At 36.2% G+C, this 13,844-nt stretch overlaps 2 protein-coding genes across 2 annotated transcripts; both read right to left on the reverse strand.

The window, feature by feature from the left end:
- Position 1: 1 nt before the first annotated feature.
- LOC147402533 (Adenine nucleotide alpha hydrolases-like superfamily protein) lies at positions 2-2,393 on the reverse strand. Its single transcript, XM_086444222.1, has 4 exons — positions 2,075-2,393; positions 1,272-1,381; positions 1,068-1,186; positions 2-340 (listed from the first exon to the last, which is right to left on the reverse strand). Exons 1-4 carry the CDS (start codon positions 2,250-2,252, stop codon positions 253-255), a joined length of 495 nt encoding a protein of 164 aa, XP_086300348.1. The 5' UTR covers positions 2,253-2,393; the 3' UTR covers positions 2-252.
- Positions 2,394-4,128: 1,735 nt separating this feature from the next.
- On the reverse strand, positions 4,129-11,266 carry LOC147402534 (receptor-like serine/threonine-protein kinase ALE2). The gene is made up of 8 exons (XM_086444223.1): positions 10,871-11,266; positions 9,895-10,350; positions 9,341-9,712; positions 7,871-8,080; positions 6,168-6,533; positions 5,845-6,088; positions 5,607-5,754; positions 4,129-4,843 (listed from the first exon to the last, which is right to left on the reverse strand). Exons 1-8 carry the CDS (start codon positions 10,905-10,907, stop codon positions 4,466-4,468), a joined length of 2,211 nt encoding a protein of 736 aa, XP_086300349.1. The 5' UTR covers positions 10,908-11,266; the 3' UTR covers positions 4,129-4,465.
- Positions 11,267-13,844: the final 2,578 nt, after the last annotated feature.

Below are 13,844 nucleotides of genomic sequence, written 5' to 3' on the forward strand. Positions count from 1 at the left end.
GTAACAAAGGACGATCAAAATAAATATTCAACAAGGTAGAAATCAGAAGTTTATTTAAGTCATATTCCCTCGAGTACAACGATCATAAGGGACAAATACATATAATACATAAGTGATACAATACATCAAATTTCAAACACCAATAAGAATAAGAAAATCATTATTCTTATTCAATTGAAGTTTGTATTTCAAACCCAACTTAGAAAAGAAATCTGTGTTTATTCTGCAAAGGAAGAAAGTAGATAGATGAGCTTAGCCTTCATGTTCGACATTCTTCACAACCGTGACTGGACAAGATCCATTGTTCACTACATGGTTGCTCACACTGCCCAACAGAACCCTGCAGAAACAAATTGAATATTAATTGCTAGGTATGGTCTAATTCCAAGACTCAATTTGAAACTAATATTATCTGATTCATTCAAGACTTGATACTAGCAGTCTAGTATCTCATCGTAGCAAAACCCATAAGCCAATTAAACAAATTCTAACCATTTAATTCTAAAATCATCCTCACAAAATATCAGTCCATTCCGAACATGGTTTTAAAACTCGTTTTGACGTCTTGTCTTGTCTCGTCCATGAAGAGTTTTCCGATATGTTTGAGTCGTTTCGTTCAACAATGAGACAAATGAACCATGGTTTTAAATCTTGTCCGATACGTTTGACTTGTCTATCCATCTCATTGGTGAACGATACTGAGATGTATCAGACAAGTTGTCTCGGTCTCGGACGAGATTTAAAACCATGATTCCGAAACTTCTAACCCATATCAAATGGTATGCTATAATAAATAAATAAAACTCATGCTGGAGTGACCTTAAGATTGTACCTTATATCGCACATCCTGACGTGAAAGTGTATAGGAACCATAGATGCTTTTGACTCATATCTCGATGAAAGCATCTATGGTTCCTACACACTTTCACGAAAGGATGTGCGATATGAGGTACAATCTTGAGGTCACTTCAGCATTATTCTAAAAAAAAGTTGGTATCACAATGTAAGCACTCTCGAGTAAACATCGACAACAAATTTGTGAAAGTATGATGGGGTGGGGAATTCACCTCTTGATCTTTCCGAGTCCTCTATTGCCAATTATAAGACAACTAAGGGGAATGTTGTCAATTGCTTCGCATATCTTCTCACGAGCGTCTCCCCAGTAGATCTTCAGAACCACCACAATCTGCTAAAAAAAATCAATTTAGTTGAAAATGTTGAATTCTAGAGGAACTTCATGGTCATGGGTCAAATCAAAACAACTGAATTACCTGTTTCTGCGCTGCCACACAATTGAGAATGTCCAAGGTTTCCGGATCGGGCTTCACCCCATATTTCTTCATGATTATAGGGTCCGAAAGTTCGCTTAAAGGGATCAATGCTGCAAAAATAAATAAATAAAGATACCATTTATGATTTACGATTTCTAAGGCTGAAGTTGGTTAATTTGTCGAAGCTTGGAGCTTTGAATTCGTGTTAAACATCTCAGAGACTATCATTCACATGGTTTCCTTGAATTTGGGTGTTTTGAGGAAGCTTTCAGTAGATTAATTAAAGAGAGAGGGATATAATGGTCAATTTAATCTTGCACCAATGACAATAGACCTTTAAGTTCAAGGCCGAATTTCTGCAACTATTGAAGATGTTCATGTTCCTCTAGAATGAAAGAAATAGACCATTTTGCCCCTTTGATCCATTTTGGTAAATTCAGTCATCCAAGCGTTAAGGAACCACCAGCACATCCCTGATTAATTAAAATATGACTAAACTATCCTCCTCCACAGTTTATAGAATAAATCTCGTTGCAGATTTTACAGGGTATTCTTGTTGTTCACAAGGGTATTATAGTCAATCAGCAAATTTTCATGACAATTTGCCTAGAAATTCATTAATCCACACAGAAAACCACGTGAAATCATGAAACCCAGATTATAAAAAACACAAATTACTGAGAACAAGAATCCCAATTTGAAGCAGAACCAATATATTGAAATTAAACCCATCATGTAAGAAAGAAAAAAAAAAAGAAAAATCGATCTTTTTTAGAGAGAAAAAGAAAGAAAGAAAAACTTACGTGATCCGGTGGTCTTCCAAAGCTGCATCTCGCCTTCCTCGTAGGATCCTTCTGGAAGAATGTTAACGATGATGAGGTAATCTCCATCACGGACTACGTTCTCTACCGCCCATTTTAGGGCTTTCTTGCTACATGGAGAGAAATCAACGGCTACGCCAACTCTTCTGTCTCCTTCCATCTCTATCGATTGTGATCTCAGTGGAATTTTGGATCAATTGGATCGTCGAAGAAGGTTAAAAAAAGGTGGATTTGTAAACGGATGAAAATTGTGACAGAGATTCCCTTAAAATAGTGACAGTCAAACACGCCACGGGACGAAGAATAGTGAGTCCCATCATGTCATCAAAAGCAACGGTTGTGATTACAAGTTTGACTTTCTTTCTGTCGTAATTTGATTGGCAATCTGTTAGACTATTTCTTATTTCCTACTGTGGCGGCTTGGCTTTCTTCAAAATACTTTTATAGAAAAATCACTTCTCTTTGAACCACTTTTATGAGAATCACTTCTCTTAGATTATTCATATTAGATTTTAATTGTCTGATTATGCTATTATTTATTTAATAAATGAGATTAAGGGATCTTTTCCTTCTACAATTTAGGTTTTCAAATTTGTATAGAAGTTACTAGTCAAAAATGGATTTGGACGATTTCGGCTTCTAAGTTCTAATCCCTTTTTGAATTCTGACTTTTGGCTTTTACCTTTTGAGGGAATTAAAACCTAATATTGATACCAAACAATTTTCTCTTGAAGAGCCAAGGGCTTGTTTGTTACGATATTTTTTGATGACTTTTTTTTACTTGGAGAAGCATGTTTGTTAGTAACGACTTCTGCTTCATTAGCTTTGTAGGAAGTCAAAATTTATGTTTTTGAAAAGTCTTGCTAGGGCTGCTTTCAGGTGCAAGACACTATGAGAAGTCAACATCGAAAAACATATGCCGTGAAATGACGGTCTTCTTAACTCATCAATCAAATAACATAATCAATTCAACATCTCTCTAGTCTACTATTTCTCTGTCAACTTTCATACCAAACAAGATTTTTCTAGATGCAGCTTCCTAGACTCTGGGCTTCTGTTTCTCCGAGATAAAAAATTTTGAAGTAGAAGCTAGAATCTATAACAAACAGACCCTAAATTGACCTCCCAAAAGCTCCGCCACACGTGACAACCTTACACTTGAAGTCGTTGACTTCTCAAGTGCTTACTACCATTTATCTAATTGGTTTAAAAAATGGATCATGTATAGGGTCTATCCAAATGGGTTCCACCTTTGTGGGGCATAAGGTGCATATAATACCATTGAAGTCTTATTCAAAATATTTGTGGTTCACTGAAGAATTATTCCTCCATTCAATTTTATCTTAAACGGTGCAATCATTCTCCTTGACTGGGCCAAAACGGAGACATGGGTACCTCACACTATCAACATTATTCATGGGCCACAAAGCCAACAATGATGAACCACCAACAAAAGCTATTTGTCTGCCAAAGGTCCACCAAGTGCAGGGTTACAAAGTTACACTACTAAAGGCCCTAAGAATTCCACATAGCATTTTGGTTATGGGATCACTAAATAAGATTCAATGACCGCCACTTGTCGAAAGGTAAAAAAAATTTGCTCACAAAATACCAGATCGACCAATAACACGAACCAACGTGTATTGAGGGCATCCTCAATTTACAAAACTACCATCGCTAGCCCTCATTCGATTGGTTATTTGGGATTTTGTGAAATCCCTGATTGACTTTTCTGTGAGCAAAAAATCTCCCAACACAGCATTCTCAATTTCTGAATTTTCAGTGTTCTCCATCCATGCAATCTTCGTCTCCTTCATTAAGTTTTCTTTAGGAGCATACAATCTTGTTAGATGACCAATACTTAAGTCTAAAGTTAAACTGCCATCAGGGGTGTTAGTGGCCAGGGTTCAGGCCAGATTGAGAATTGTCCGAACCTAACCTGGCATTTGTGTAGACCCAAATGTTTCTAATACCAACCCAAGAGTAATTATAATGGACAAAACTGAAAACCAAACCATCAACAAACTCAAAACCTCTGTGCAATGAATGAACTCATCAAAGGCATAAACATTTGAAACATCAGTTACAGAAACACCTTGTAAAATAAAGCTCAGTAACATGAAATGATAAATAAATAAAACCTTTAAAGCCAATCCAAGCAAGCAAAAAAAAAAAAAAAACTGCACAGAATATACAATGTTATTATTCATGCAGAGAACCCACCATTATCTGGGAAAAACTGAAAAGTGGTTCTGCATGAGAAAAAGAACTGACCATCACAAAGTTCTGAACCCATCCCACGTTGAACCACCGTCATTCATTCGTGTATTAGATAGTCAAAAGCATCACTGGGAAATTTACATAGATGTCTCCTCATCGTCCTTCATGCAAGTCTTCTGAGAACACTGCTGTTCGAGAGAGATTATCAGTGTCAAAGGTGCTTAGACCAGAGAAAGGGCCAGAAGAGAACATTGATGAAGTCCCATCTGACTCATTGGTTGTAGAGGACTTCCTGAGGTTGGCTCGGGCGGTGGAGGTGGTTAGCATGGAATCTTGATACTCTGTGATACGCTGCACCATCTTAAGGGACTGCACCACTTCTCCCATTGTGGGTCGCTGACTTGCCTCAGGAGAAACACAAGCTGCTGCTATTGTGCAAACACGTATATAGTCATCCTTTGGGTACTTGCCCGCTAGCCTTGGATCGGCAAGCTCCTCTAATCGATCTTTATCTCTTAGAATTGGCCTAGCCTGAAGCATCAGAACCCAAACATCTTATTTTTCTAACGTGAACAAAGTATGGCACACAGCTACTCTGTAAACGCAATATATATTTTATTTACCATGTGATATGTCTTTAGAATTATTTATTTTTATTTTATTTTAGTTATTATTATTATTATTATTATTTATTTTTTTTTTTTTTTGGGGGGGGGGGGGGTCTAGGCAAGCAAAGGAATTATAATATTAAGGGAAACAGGGGGGCATTACCCCCAAATTACAGAGTTTAGAGGTCTTTTCTTTGAGGATTTTCCTTTTAAATGGGATTTGGTTTGTGCTGGGAGGTCTTAGTCTTGTTTTGGTTGTTTCTATGGAAGGCCATCTTGTCCTCTTTTTATTAATAAAACCATTTTATTTATTTAAAACAAAGTCCATGGTTTGTTGGATTGATACATGGGTATCCAGAGTAGTGGCCAGGGCTTCCCTCCAAAAGGGAGGGGTCATGAGCTCAAAACCCCTCACTGGCCATCTCCTGGTGCTTTAAGAGGCCAGTACACTTAGCACGTGTTGGAAGGGGTGACTCACGTGTCCATGGGAATAGTTGGATACTGATATACATCAGACTCAGGTATTTCCACTCATTATATCCAGGGTACCAAGTAACTCCGCTTGTGTGTGGTGTCCCCTTTTACATTGGTCCCAAGCCTGGTCCCAATGAGGAGAGATGATTTTGAAATTATGGATGTAACATAAAGTTAATAAAAAAAAGGGTAGAATGGGAGAGAGTACAAACCCAAGTTACAAGATTCTCCTCTCCAGAAGGTTGTGACATTTCCACAGGTTTCCTTCCAGTCAGCAACTCAAGGAGGACAACCCCATAGCTATATACATCGCTCTTTACAAGTAGATGTCCAGTCATAGCATACTCAGGGGCTACATAGCTGAAAATCAATTTGGTTACTTACGACCTCTTGGTGGTAGGCCAATCATAGTAATGTGTAGCTTTAGAAGGAGAAAGTAAGGAGACTTACCCAAATGTTCCCATCACACGAGTAGACAGATAATTTGCCCGGCCTTCAGGTGCTTGTTTGGCCAGGCCAAAATCAGCAACTTTAGCGTGAAAGTTATTTTCAAGTAATATATTGGATGCCTTGAAATCTCTGTGAATTACACAAGGTTGTGAGTCCTCATGTAGGTAGGCAAGTCCTCTAGCTGCATCAAGAGCAATCTTCATTCTGGTGTCCCAATCCAACGGACAATTTACTCCCAAGGGACCTGACATGAAATAAAGCATATATAAGTATTGTGTATAATACTTCTTAAAACAACCCTGTGAGCAAGGAAGATGAAATACCATGGAGCCAGGCCTCTAAGCTTCCATTTGGAACAAGTTCATAGCAAAGAAGGTTCTGTGAAGAATCATGACTGCTGTAGTAACCCACAAGTTTCACAAGATTACGGTGATGCAGCCTGCTAAGCATTTCGATCTCAACCGAGAACTCTTTATCGCCTTGTTGTCCACCGGTAGTAAGTTTCTTGATTGCAACAGCTGTCCCATCACTTAATACACCCTTGAAAACCTTGCCAAATCCACCCTCTCCGAGCACACTTGCAGTTTCAAAGTTATTTGTTGCTTCTTTAAGCTCTTCGTATGCAATAAATCGTGTGCTGGTGGGGTGGGGAAGAGATCCTCCTACAGGAGCTGCCTCAGCAGCCTTTGCTGCAAAAGCAAATGCAACATTTATCATTTGATAAAAAGACCTAAACATATACAAACTAACATCACTCAAAAAATATATATATATATATTCCCGATGGAATGGTACAGTCCCGTCAAGTACCCGCTAAGTAATATTGGAGCACAGCCATCTTCAATACTAGTTTTTGATAGATTAATCCTAGAGTTCCACACAGCTTAACATGAGATTTATTTGAAGTTGCATTGAATGCTTCACAAAATGAAGGTAAGTTGTTGAATTTCTTGTGAGGAAAAACCTCATTGCTCCAAGACAGGAAAATATACTTGGGTTCAGGAGAACGTGTAAAACTCACTAGGATAAGAGGTATCATTGAACCAAACAAAGCAACAACTGATGAAACCAAAGACAGATAAAGTACCTAAAGTTATAAGACGGGTAAGCCTCTTCAGACCATACAAGTGCACAGCGAGCCCATGCAAAGGATTTGGTTAAGATACGCCAGATTCCACCTAGTATACAAATGAAACCTAACCATATATGTCCAATTATAGCTTCTAAATAATCGACACTAACAATCCATCCTTATTCCACAAAAAGGGGATTTTAGTATATAACTAAATATGACACCTAGAGTCCTGGACCAAGGGTCAAGTTGGTAATTTTTCTCACATCCCCCTCCCCCAGGAGCCCAAGTGTCATATACACCCTCAAAATAGGGAGCCTTGAATACAAGAAGAAAAGCACCTACACATAACAAGATTAGGTGAATACCCAAAATACTCTCCCTTAGTTTAGCACTATTGGGGCTGCTATTCATTTCATGAATTTACTTATTTCTTTGTTTTTTCCCACTCATTCATCTCAGCATCCTTGTCTTTGCTATGTTCATCTTGTCAATGTGTTGTTTCTTCATTACCGAACATCTTGGTCACAAAATTGGCATGATATAATAATCTTAAAGGACACCTATTTGAGTTTTCACGGCATGATTTTCACTTGTGAAGATTCTGCAAAAGATATCATTGCTTGCCTCAGCAAAGGGTGGTAGGAATTTTGGCTTCTATCTATTAGTTGTTCATGCACATGTAAAATGATCTTAATTAATTTTATCAGAAAATTTTCCTGCTTGAAATCGGCCAAAAAAAAGAAAATTTTCACTACAAGAATATATTAAATTTTAAAAGAAAAAAAAAAATCTGGGTTCACTTTGAGGCTTTAGCGAACCAATCAGAAACCTCTCTTTACATTTAATCTCAAAACAAGCCTTTATAACTACTTAAGCATATGTCGCCCACCAGTGCATGTTAGTATTTTGATATCATAGGATATGATTGAAATTGCATTTTAAAATGCTTACCAGTTTCTTTGACCGCTGCTTTCTTCTTTCCTCTTCCAGATTTGAATGAACAGATTATCAGCACAGACATAACCATGATGATCAAGACACCAGCACTGACACCAATAATAAGAACCAAGTGTGAATGTTTCTGTCCATTAGTAGCATTGAGTGGCATAGGAGAGGGATGATGACGTGGGACAGTTACAGGTGAAGTAGATGCATTGGGAGCTGTAAACAGATTTAGCAAGTTAAATAAAATTCATACAAATCCAGAAAGGGACAAAAAGTGTGCATGAGAGAGAGTTTGTCCATCAAAGCAAATGGATTTTATCAAAAGCAGATTCCGAACAATAAGAAGGATCATTGGCTAAAAGTAAATTGCAAACCAAATCAGATGTTAGTATAACTTATGCAAGTAAAAATTCATTCTCTTGGAACTGAGCAATTTTGTCCTTGCGCTACAAGATTAAACAGTGGTACTTCACTTGCTGAGGGGAGGGGGTGAGGGAATAAACAATGACAATAGGAAATTTTTTTACATTTAAACTTCTCCAACAACAGCATTCAATTAGATAAAAGACATTTGTACACAGCAAAAATAGGTGCGTTGGCATTAAGAAGCCTGCAATATATGTCTGATTTCTGCTCTTCTCTTGCTGATTTTCACAGAGAAAATCCAGTACCACTTAACTTCCAGTGAGGATCTCGGTGATTCTGGGACCCAAATCTGCTTTGATACCAGATGATGTAAATAAATCAACGGTCCCCAATTTGCAATAACATTGTCAAAGAAAGCTTCCAAGCCAAAATGAAGGTGGGATGGGGAGCAAGCTCCTAACCAAAGCCTAACACTCTCAGGGAAGGAGGAAAAACACTCAGCTCTCTTTCTCTAAAATTCGTAATTCAAAAACTACCCCAAACAACCAAAAGATGGGATTCTAGCCATAAGCTTATCCTCTCAACCCAACCCTTCATCTACAAAAGAGAACCAAAATTACAACAAAAAGTTCAAAGGTGCTATGATTCCATAATGAAATGCAGAGCATAAAGAAACAATATTGAGGGTCTATTTCTTATAAATAAGGTGTGGTAACTATATTACATATTATAGAATTGTGCATGACACCAAGCAAAGCAATCATACCAATCTGGTGACGACTTTAATTAAGCCAACACTCTTGCCAAACATTACATTATGCTTACCTTTCTTACATAAAAAGGTTTTGTGAAACAGTTCTTAGGAAAATGTTTGTAACAACATATAGAAGAAGTCATCTTCTCTATCAGAGACCTACGGTAAAGTTAACAAATCAATCCCATTATAAAGTCCATTTTTCTGCAAATCACGCATAAGCAATATCGATATAAACCCAACATATATCCACCTAGTTCTAATGCTCCAAGTCCAACAGTAAACAGTGCCACATGATTGAGAAGTTGCATTTTGTTAGTTAGATTCAAGCACATAAGAGGGAAACTCAAAATTACCTGGAGAATGATGTGGGGGCTTAAACCAGCTCAAGTTAAGCAGCTTGTAATCACCCACTAATGCAGGATCAAGATGAATCCTGTGGATAGCAAGTGAAGAATTTATGTTTTTCACAGCACTGGCAGAGAAACTTATCCCTGTATATGGTGTTATATCCATTGAAATATTCAGCCTTGATAAGCTGAGTACATAAAAGTTGATAATCTGAAACTGGGAAACTCGCAAACCAAGCTGAGAAGCTAATTCTTCCAGAAAAGGACTCAAATTCGAACTAAGTGAAACATTCAGAAGGAGAAGATCAAGTTTTATAGGATAAACACAATGGCAAGCCTGACTCCCTCGTTTCACCACCATATTTGGTTCACAACAGTCTGACCAAGTGTAGAATCAAAACACCCAAATTAAGACCAAAGCAAACATTTCTCAATATAAAGCACAAAACTAACAATAAAAGTAAAAATCGTAGTCTAGCTAACTTTGATAACTTATTGATGGAAACATTATTAGAAATTTACACAAGCTCGCTAAATCAAATGATAGAAACATATCTTACCAGAGATGCGAGGAGACAATGGTGGCTGAACTAAACCAGAAGGACTTGTACCAGAAATAGAATGGGTTGGGGCAACACCAGCCAAACGGGGTGGTAGAAGGCCAGCAGTGGGGCCTAATAATAGGCTCCTCTTAATCAGGGGTTCTGACAACCATGAACTTGATGGGAGGTGACCTGAACTTGTTAACGAGCCATAGCCCGGAGGCTGAGTTGGCATTAGCATAGGCGATGGTGCACCATGTGGTAAAAAAAGCTTCCGATGCCATTGACGAAAATTTGGAGGATTTACAGGTATTGGTTGTTCCGGAATAACATGCTTGGAAATTGCCACATCAGTTGGAGACAACGAAGGTGGTTTGGCTAAAAAGATGGGCAATTCTGCGTCTATATTGGATGCCATATAAGATAAAACGAGCATATATTCCAGTAATAACCATTGAATCTTTTTCAGTTGTCCTGTAAATTCAGAATTTAGAACAAATTTCAATATGGTGAAGACGTTGATGATAGGAATCAATCAGAGCTTAAAGAAAAACATATTAATTAGATAGTGAAGTAATTTCATGCTTGCAAGGCTTGAAATTTTATTGAATTCTCCCAAATTAAACATAACACAGCTACCTGTGTCACAAATAAACTCCAAGAAAAACTAAAATTTTTTATGACCTAGAATTAATGATCACTTCAAGTTTCCACAAGAACGATAAACTAATGCGTATTGAGGTAAAAAATAGTCCATAAGAAAGCCTAAACTAGTTCAACAACTCTAAAACCATAAAAAACCCTAACTGAATCAACTTGAGAGTTCCATCAAACAAATCGTTATAAGTTTAATCAAGCAAATACTCTGCATTTCGCAAAATTACTAAAGAAACATTTCAATAACACCACATAGAAATTAAAATCCAAATAAACAATAAAAGGAGAAAAAAAATTGAAACTATAACCATTAAAGTAGATCGAAAAACAACATTACCGTCAGAAATTAAGATCGAGACAGCAAAATCAGACATCGCCAAAGACGTATAATTCAAATACTTCAGATCTGTATAATTTTAAGAAACCTTCGATGATATTGATCTGTAAAAGATCGTAGAAAAACATAAGAACTTGAATCCGAAAGAACACTAGGAGCACTTATAGACGCCATCGCTAAGTTCTGACAAAGGATCGAGAGGTGGCGAAATTAATCGAATCGGAGCTCGTAATGAATAGTTTAGAGAATCGAACGCCATTAACAGAAAGAAAATCAGATATTTCAATTCCAGAAAATCTGATTAGTGAAAAAGAAATTCGTAGATTTTTCGAACTCTTGGAAGAGATTTACTTGTTTCGGTACAAATCCTTGATATCTCGACAAAAAAAAAAAATCTAGTTCGCAAGGAAGTAGAAGCGTAAGTTTTTTTTACGACTAACGTACGCTTTTTAACGGAAAAGTATTTATAACGGTAAAAACGGATAGACGGCACCGTTAAGTGTAGGAAAAGAAATAAAAAAACAAAGGATATATATATTTTTCAATATTTGTTAGGTAAAATTTGGACCGAAATCGCGCCTTATTTTGTACGAATTCGGTAGCGCGAAAAATGGTTAATTACAAAAAAGTCCTTTGAAATGACACAATTACCCTCATGTGATGAAAATCCGAGTTCATCTGCTAAATAAAAATGGTTCATCAGCTTTAATAGATGAAACTCGTTACGTTCCAAGTCAATCGTGTTAACTCACCAAACCCAGTGGAGCCGAAACGAGTCAATAGAGAAGTATATGTTACAAACTGAAGGGCCTTGTGGTCATTTGAACTGTTTTTTTAATCTGTATTTTTGACAAGTTAGGAAGATTTCAGGCTGATTTAGACATGTCTATACAATGACCGATATGCCCATTATCTCCAATCTTGAAAAAAAAACCCTTCATTTTCATTCAAAAAGTCAACCATTTTCTAATTCTTCAACTTTTATATTAAATTATTTCTAGCCCATTAAACCCCGTCTTTAATTCATCATTTTCAATCATATTTTTACTTCTTTTACAAATCCTTAGATTTTTTCTATTAAAATTTTCATTGTCTTTAATTTCCCCAAAATTTTCATCATGTTTTTGAGAGTTGAAAGGTGAAATTTGTAGATTTTTAGTTTGAAGAAGAGGATAAATTTTTTTAACGAAGAAGTTTTGAGATTATTATTATTATTATTTTTTTTTGTCTTCAAGAGGTTTTTTTATTAGAAGTTAAACATAGGGGCATTTAAGTCATTTTTTTCTATCTCTCACATAAGATCGAATTCAAAGAGACAAGTTGGTAGTTTTGAAAATTCAGGTGTTCTCCTCGAATATTGGGGAAGTGAAGCATCTAAATCATCCATGATTTTATGATATTTTCTTTGGTTCCTTTGTCCCCACAAAATTAAGTGGTACCAACCCTATTCTTGATTTATTATTAATTAAGAGTTTTAATACATAAGTTTCTCTCCATCATTATTCAACTAAATATAAAATACTCAGATTATTTAACATTAAAACAAAGATATAATTCTAATTTATTTGTTTTTTTTTTTTTACCATAAAGAATATAAATTTAGATTATCCCCAAAAATATAAAAATCAAAACTAAAAGACTTGGTATTAGAGGTCTTTATCCCTACCCAACCCTAACTAACAAACCAACAAGGTCTTGATTCATCGATGGTGACCCTTACAGGACCAAGAAAATCAGCTATGTCCACTAGCAAAATGAGGAAAGATCATCCATGTCAGCTTCATACAGTTAGCAGATGCGAGCATTTAAGCATTTGATGATGATGAAAGACACCTACGACTTCTTGCGTTGTCATAGAGAATTTTCATGTCCTTTCGTTGTGATCTACTATTAACATGAATTCTTTGATCAATGTTTAACTTATAGGTATTTATTTTTATTTTATTTTGCATAGTTTGTTAGAATTACTAAATTTTATTTTTCACTAATCATTTGTACTTAATTTGAGAATTATAATCCCCATCGTCTTCCAAAAAAGTGCTCTATTAATTATTGAATATTAGTTTATATGAAAAATAATTATTTTATATGAACAAAAGAAAAAAAGAAATTGATTATCACCCGGCCCAAATTTTAATTGCTTGGTTGCCTCGGAGACTCAGACGACTTGACCTTGAGCGAGTTGTGTTGATTTCGAACAAGTTCAAAAATAATGTTGGATGGGCTATAGCTTAATAAACATCAATTGGGATTTATTTTTCCATCTATTTTTGATCGATTTCTTTTTCTTCTTTTTTCCTTTTTCTTTTTCTGCATCTTTTCTCCTTTTGTTTTGAAAAGTTAAGATAAGGTTTGGGGGATATGGCCCATTGAAGAGGTAGATAAAGGCATTGCTAGCCTCTTACATCCATCGCACCAAAAGAAAATTAGGAAACAAAATGCTGATCAGAGCAAGAATCAATCCAAAATACAAGGGTCCACGAGAAAAAGATTTTCTCGGAAAATGCAATTTGCAAGTGCATGATTGTGCCTTGTCATGGAAAACCCATTTTCTTAGGAAAAATGGCTGCCTCCTCGGAAGGAAAATATTTTCTACCAACTCCTGAAAAGTGATTTTCTCATATCCTGAAATTTATCTCTGATAATCATCCCACCCCCAAAAGGCCGAAAGCCGACTCTCTTTTTGATATTTTCTTAAGTGCAACTAAATGCTGAAAATCATTTCCCAGGAAAATTTTCCCTCGAAAATGTTTGTTTTACAATCACACAATGCCCTAGAGAGTTGCTCACGCCTGATGGAATTTTTGATAAAAATTGGATAGCCAATCTATGTCACAATAAAGATGGGGACACCAAAGGTCTCATTGGTTTATATACAAAGGATGAGATCACCTTCATAATTATCAAATTGATACTCAGTTTTATAAAATTTTCAACATCATTTCTTGAAATGCTTGAGCTCAAAAAACCATAA

This window comes from Akebia trifoliata, chromosome 5 (genome assembly GCF_017979445.1).
Source record: "Akebia trifoliata isolate Shusen 1 chromosome 5, ASM1797944v1, whole genome shotgun sequence".
NCBI lineage: Eukaryota > Viridiplantae > Streptophyta > Magnoliopsida > Ranunculales > Lardizabalaceae > Akebia > Akebia trifoliata.

Coding starts and splice junctions, on each gene's coding strand:
- LOC147402533 (XM_086444222.1), bottom strand. CDS start 2,252: ATGGAAGGAGACAGAAGAGTTGGCGTAGCCGTTGATTTCTCTCCATGT. Junction 1,187..1,271: donor GTGTGGCAGCGCAGAAACAG/GTAATTCAGTTG, acceptor TTTTTTTAGCAG/ATTGTGGTGGTTCTGAAGAT. Junction 341..1,067: donor GGACTCGGAAAGATCAAGAG/GTGAATTCCCCA, acceptor TTGTTTCTGCAG/GGTTCTGTTGGGCAGTGTGA.
- LOC147402534 (XM_086444223.1), bottom strand. CDS start 10,907: ATGTCTGATTTTGCTGTCTCGATCTTAATTTCTGACG. Junction 8,081..9,340: donor GCCCCCACATCATTCTCCAG/GTAATTTTGAGT, acceptor ATCTGTTTACAG/CTCCCAATGCATCTACTTCA. Junction 5,755..5,844: donor CGTGTGATGGGAACATTTGG/GTAAGTCTCCTT, acceptor ATTGATTTTCAG/CTATGTAGCCCCTGAGTATG.